At 50.7% G+C, this 7,500-nt stretch overlaps 1 protein-coding gene across 1 annotated transcript in view; it reads left to right on the forward strand.

Moving 5' to 3' along the window:
- Positions 1-6,754, forward strand: part of fat4 (FAT atypical cadherin 4) — an 80,321-nt gene extending 73,567 nt beyond the window's left edge. The window contains exons 17-18 of the mRNA XM_063018711.1: positions 1,864-2,125; positions 2,241-6,754. Of these exons, the coding sequence (XP_062874781.1) occupies positions 1,864-2,125; positions 2,241-4,129 (2,151 nt within the window). The 3' untranslated portion in view covers positions 4,130-6,754. The remainder of the gene's footprint in view (positions 1-1,863; positions 2,126-2,240) is intronic.
- Positions 6,755-7,500: the final 746 nt, after the last annotated feature.

The raw sequence follows: 7,500 nt of genomic DNA on the forward strand, positions 1-7,500 counted from the left end.
ACACACACTATACACACACACAGGTACACACACACTTAAGTACATACCCTCACACACACACTATACACTATACACACTCTTACACACACACTATACACACACACACACACTATACACACACACAGGTACACACACACTTAAGTACATACACTCACACACACACTATACACTATACACACTCTTACACACACACTATACACACACACACACAGGTACACACACACAGGTACACACACACTTAAGTACATACCCTCACACACACACTATACACTATACACACTCTTACACACACACTATACACACACACACACACTATACACACACACAGGTACACACACACTTAAGTACATACCCTCACACACACACTATACACTATACACACTCTTACACACACACTATACACACACACACATACTATACACACACACAGGTACACACACACTTAAGTACATACACTCACACACACACTATACACTATACACACTCTTACACACACACTATACACACACACACACACTATACACACACACAGGTACACACACACTTAAGTACATACCCTCACACACACACTATACACTATACACACTCTTACACACACACTATACACACACACACACTATACACACACACAGGTACACACACACTTAAGTACATACCCTCACACACACACTATACACTATACACACTCTTACACACACACTATACACACACCCAGGTACACACACACTTAAGTACATACCCTCACACACACACTATACACTATACACACTCTTACACACACACTATACACACACACACACAGGTACACACACACTTAAGTACATACACTCACACACACACTATACACTATACACACTCTTACACACACACTATACACACTCTTACACACACACTATACACACACACAGGTACACACACACTTAAGTACATACCCTCACACACACACACTATACACTATACACACTCTTACACACACACTATACACACACACACACTATACACACACACAGGTACACACACACTTAAGTACATACACTCACACACACACTATACACTATACACACTCTTACACACACACTATACACACACATACACTATACACACACACAGGTACACACACACTTAAGTACATACCCTCACACACACACTATACACTATACACACTCTTACACACACACTATACACACACACAGGTACACACACACTTAAGTACATACACTCACACACACACTATACACTATACACACTCTTACACACACACTATACACACACACACACTATACACACACACAGGTATACACACACTTAAGTACATACCCTCACACACACACTATACACTATACACACTCTTACACACACACTATACACACACACACACACTATACACACACACAGGTACACACACACTTAAGTACATACACTCACACACACACTATACACTATACACACTCTTACACACACACTATACACACACACACACTATACACACACACAGGTACACACACACTTAAGTACATACCCTCACACACACACTATACACTATACACACTCTTACACACACACTATACACACACACACACACTATACACACACACAGGTACACACACACTTAAGTACATACCCTCACACACACACTATACACTATACACACTCTTACACACACACTATACACACACACACACACTATACACACACACAGGTACACACACACTTAAGTACATACACTCACACACACACTATACACTATACACACTCTTACACACACACTATACACACACACACACTATACACACACACAGGTACACACACACTTAAGTACATACACTCACACACACACTCACCCTCTCCTTGCTCCTCCACCAGCTAAAGAACGGGAACCTGCAGTACGTGTCAGAGGCGGGCGTGGCCGGGAAGGTGGAGAGGATTGTGGGAGATGGAGTTTTCTCAGATGGTCAGTGGCACACAGTGGTGCTACAGAGGAACGTCTCGTCCACCAGCGTCCTGATCGACCGCACCGTCCTGCGCCTCATCACACACCCCACACAGGACTTCGGGGGGCTGGAGGTCCTGACGCTGTCGCTGGGGGGGGAACCGCCGCGGAGCAACCAGCAGAACAACGCACCAGGTCAGAGCGTGGTTATTACCAGATTATCGTTAGCAGTATTGTTAGATTAGCTAATGTAGCGATAGCTGCGATGCTAACGATGCTATGCTATACCTAATTCCTTTCCTCTCTGCAGGATTCGACGGCTGCTACGAGTACGTGAAGTACAACGGCGAGCTCCTGCCCTTCTCCGGCGACCACCGGACCGTCTCCGTGTCCGTCTCCGGGCCGGACGACTCTGTGAAGATCGGCTGCCGCGGGCCGAACATGTGCGCCAGCGCCCCCTGCTGGGACGGCATGATGTGCGTGAATCAGTGGTTCAGTTACCAGTGCGTGCCGCCGGGGGACTGCGCGTCCGGTCCCTGCCGTAACGGGGGCAGCTGCGTCCCGGGGCCCCGCGGCGGCTTCAGCTGCGCCTGCGACGAGATGCACACGGGGCAGACGTGCGAGACCCTGGTGGCGTGTCTGGGCGTGACGTGTCCTCAGGGGACGGCGTGTACGCTGGACAGTAACGGCGGATTCATCTGCAGCGCCGGCGCCGGCACCGAGGAGTTCGTTCTGCCCATCTGGGCGGTGCCGGCGATCGTGGGCGGCTGCGCCATGGTTCTCGCCCTGCTGGTGCTCGGGCTCATACTGCACAACCACTGCAAGGGCGGCGGGAAGACGGCGGTCCCCAAAGAGAAGAAGGAGAAGAAGAAGAAGAAGAAGAAGAAGGGGAGCGAGAACGTGGCGTTCGATGATCCGGATCACATGGGCGACGTGGACATGACGGTGCGGAAGCAGCCGGAGGGAAACCCCAAACCCGACATCATCGAGCGGGAGAATCCGTACCTCATCTACGACGAGACCGACCACCCGGAGAGCTGCGACGCCGTCCCGAGCGCCCCGGAGATCGCCGACATCGAGCACTACGACATCGACAACGCCAGCAGCATCGCACCCTCCGACGCAGACGTCGTCCAGCACTACAAACAGTTCCGCAGCCACACCCCCAAATTCAGCATCCAGATCCAGCGCCACAGTCCGCTGGGATACGCCCGCCAGTCGCCCCTAACCCTGGGCGCTTCCAGTTACGCCTACCAACCTTCCTATGCCCCGGGTCTCCGCCAGACCCCGCTCAGCCACGCCCCCTGCCCCACACCCACCCCGCTTTCCCGCCACAGCCCGGCTCACTTCTCCAAACCGCCTGCTTTCTACCGGAACACGCCCACGCGGGAGATGAACCTGAACCTGGCGCGGCGGGACGGCAGCCCGCTGGACTTCCACGCAGACGCCTGCCAGTCGGCCGTCTTCAACTACACGGCGTCGCGTCTCGGCCGGCGCAGCAAGAGTCCGCAGACCATGGCGGGTCACGGGTCGCGGCCGGGGAGCCGCCTGAAGCAGCCCATCGAGCAGATCCCGCTGGAGACCGGTCCTCCCATCGGACTGTCCATCGAGGAGGTGGAGCGACTCAACACCCCGCGCCCGAGGAACCCCAGCATCTGCAGCGCCGACCACGGACGCTCGTCCTCCGAGGAAGACGCCAGACGTCCCCTCTCGCGCGTCCGGAACCCCGCCGATGGAATCCCGGCCCCGGATTCGTCCTCCGACAGCGACTCGCACGATTCCTTCACCTGCTCCGAGATGGAGTACGACCGGGAGAAACCGGTCAGCTACGGGTCCCGAGTCCCCAAACTCTCACAGGTCAACGAGTCCGACGCCGACGACGACGAGGATTACGGTGGAGGAGGAGGAGGGAGGATCAAGCAAAGGAGGTACTCCAGCCGCCGGGCAGAGGGCGGGGCCGGCAGCGGTCGAGGTGCTTTCGGGGAGCACCAGCATCACACGTTGCCTCACAAACTGGGTCAAAGCTCGGGCAACTTCAACTGGGACAGCCTGCTGAACTGGGGACCCGGGTTTAGCCACTACGTGGACGTTTTTAAAGACTTAGCCATGCTTCCGGAAAATTCCAACGTGCTCGAAATGAACAGCGGCGACGGTTCGGTTACCATCGTCGCCGAGGGAGAGGCGGAGCAGTACGTATGAGGCGTCCTCTCTCCTCACGGACCGTCCGGGACTGGCGCCGAGAGACGGCGGACGCTAGCAATAATAAACACTTCCGTTGTTTTATTTTCACGTTGTATTTTGGTACTTGTATTTGTAACGAGACGAGCTGGAATGCAGTGAGGCGGAGCGACACTCCGCTGATCCGTCGATCCTGATCCTGTACAATAAAAGACTGGTGGAGCGGAGGGACGGTCTCACTTCAGAGTAAACAGTCGGGTCCGAAAAGCTCACAGACGAGGATTTGTTTCATTTGGGGGATTTACAGATGTTTACATGCACACTAATACTGCGAACCTGCTCGGTCCCGCCCGGAACGACTCCATTTATAATAAATCATAAGATTTTGATCTCAGCAACCCTAAAAAAGCTTAAATAAGACCGTCTGATAAATAAGAGGCGTGTGGAGTGTTTGAACCGGTAATTTGGACCTGGCCGGGCGTCCACAAGAACACAATCGGGCGTGTTTGATGGAGGGAGGGTCGAACGGGGTCCGGTGTTTGTCTGTACGCATTGCGGCTCTCTGTGGCAGCACAACACTGGCAGGTTATAAGAAGTAACTGTGGATTGGAACCGTTTAAAAGGGGGGGTGGTGATTCAGCTCTCCACAATCTGGAATTGGATATGACTAAATTGCGTCCATACGTGTCCAGTTTGTCTGTCGACATAATATGCTATTGTGCTCTTTAGGACTCCCAAATACAGATTGCCATGGTATTGATTAGAGTCCAAATGATTTTTTTTTGTGGTGTGGGAATTTGGGACGGGCGTGTGTTACCTGGTTGACGTACCTGCTCAGTGTCGTTTTTTTTCCAGATGTTAAACAGAACTATCGTCGAGCGTGTCGTCTTTACGTTGACTCAGACCCTTGGATGCCGCTCCAGCGTTAAATATTCCCCCTCAGATCCCGTAGACGTTTATCAGAGCTCCTTAACGACCTTCTACACTTCTGCTCACATTCTTCCACGCAGCTCAGAGCCGGCGGGAGGATGTGGCGGTTTTACAAGCGCCGCCACCACATGAACTCAATCAATCCCCCCCAAAACACCGAGCCTGATCCAGAGGTTTAGAGCGCCGCCGAGAACCTCTATCAAAAAATAATAGCGCTCTGTCCGGTGATATTGGCTCTGACATGAGAAAACACGAAGCCGGCGGAGCAGGAACGCGGCGCTACGATCAGTTTCAGAAGCCGCCTTTTCTGAACTCTGATCTCTGCGTTTATCCAGACCGATCTGAGCTGCAATCTGATTTAGGATCGTCGCTCTAACGCTGGTATGATTTCAGACTTCATTATCGTATCCGCGTCTCGACTCCAGAGAAACATCCAGCGAGTGATTCGGGAACTCTGGGTTTGTAGATTCAGATCTGATTGTCACAGCAGCGCACTAATAAATAAAAACGATGCAGTGCATTTAGGCGCCCTCTGCTGGTGGCAGGAGGACTGCAGGCTGGCACACGCTGCTCTCTCTGTGTTCTTCTCCCAGGCAGAAGGAGGCGCTCTTGAAACATCGTGTGCCCGACCAGACTGGCACTGCCAAGACCCAGATTGTTCAGGCTAAAGAGGCGTGAACAGAACGTCCATATATCAGCAGCCACAATGCTTTATTGGCGCCCCCTGCTGGTGAATTGTGACCTCAAGAATAACATTTTATTACTCCCCTCAGCAGGTAAAAAGCAGGACGCCCCCTGCTGGTAATTTGGGACTTCACAAGAACATTTTAATGAAGGCTTTAGCTGGTGAATCATCTCATCAATAATGTTTGATTGCTCCCCCTGCTGGTGAATCATGATAATTCTGTTGATTACATTTTATTGGCGCCCCCTGCTGGTGAATTGGGACCCTGTGAGTAATATTCTATTAATGTCCTCAGCAGGTGAAATAAGATTTTGCAAGTACTGTCTTATTGGCGCCCCCTGCTGGTGAATTTAGACCTTGTGAATGACATTTTATTGGTGCCCCCTGCTGGTGAATCAGGACCAGTCGAGCTCTGGACCGTTCAGATAAATCGTGACGGGATTATTAGTTCTGTACGTCGGTGGCGTCTGTGATTTCGGACCCGACCGCTGAAGAGGGAGAAGTGCACGTGTGGGTGGTGCGCAGATTATCGGTGGAAGGTTCGTGTCCTGTTCTGTAGGAGCCGCTGCTGAAGCAGAAGTATGTGGACGCTAAAGGAAAGCAGCGGTGTAGAGTTTGTGATGAAGAGTTTCAGTGTTTTAATGATGAACTTTTTTATTAACTTAAAGTGATTAAGACGTGTTTTCATGATGATTGTGTTTGATATGCTGGAGATAATAATAATAATGATCCTCTCAGAGCGGAGGAGACGTTTTATTTTGTACCTTTGTTACTCATGTCGTCGTATTTTTCACTTCCTTTGTGGTTGTTAAAACTATAACATACTGTAACGCTTCATACGTGTAAGAGCCAATAACAGAATAAACAATATTTATTTAAAGAGACGCAACTAATCACTAACGCAACACCAGGCCGAACATGAGCGGCTGTGGCACGAATCAGAATCACGCCGGTGAGTCGAGAGGTTTCAATAAAGTCTGAATAAAGTTTCCAGAGCGACTGAAGATGTGTGTGGGATCTCGACCCAAAATAAAATCCACTGTTCCACCCGTGAGGAGAAAAATCTGATCTGTTCACCACCATTACAACTAACAGAGTTCCACACACTCAGTTCATCACACCACAAGGTTCCACACACTCAGGGTTCCACACACTCACACACACTCAGGGTTCCACACACTCAGTTCATCACACCACAAGGTTCCACACACTCACACACACACACAGTTCCACACTCGGGTTCCTTTAGTTCTTCTTGGATTCAGTCACAAATACCAACATGGTGACAACATGAACACACACACCTACAGACAAACACACACACACACACACACAACTACAGACAAACACACACCTACAGACAAACACACACACACACACACCTACAGACAAACACACACACACACACACTCTCTTCTCCTGGTTTGCTTGAAGTGTGCAGTGCTGAAACAGCGCTTCATACCACCAACACAATCAGATCCAGATGTGCTTTCAATAACACACACACACACACACTCACACACACACACACTCACTCTCACACACACACTCTCTCACACACACACACTCTCACACACACACTCTCTCACACACACACACACTCACACACACACACACTCACTCTCACACACACTCTCTCACACACACACACACTCACACACACACACACACACACACACTCTCACACACACACTCTCACTCACTCTCACACACACTCTCACACACACTCTCTCTCACACACTCTCTCACACACTCTCACACACACACACACTCTCTC

This window comes from Trichomycterus rosablanca, chromosome 22, assembly GCF_030014385.1.
Source record: "Trichomycterus rosablanca isolate fTriRos1 chromosome 22, fTriRos1.hap1, whole genome shotgun sequence".
NCBI lineage: Eukaryota > Metazoa > Chordata > Actinopteri > Siluriformes > Trichomycteridae > Trichomycterus > Trichomycterus rosablanca.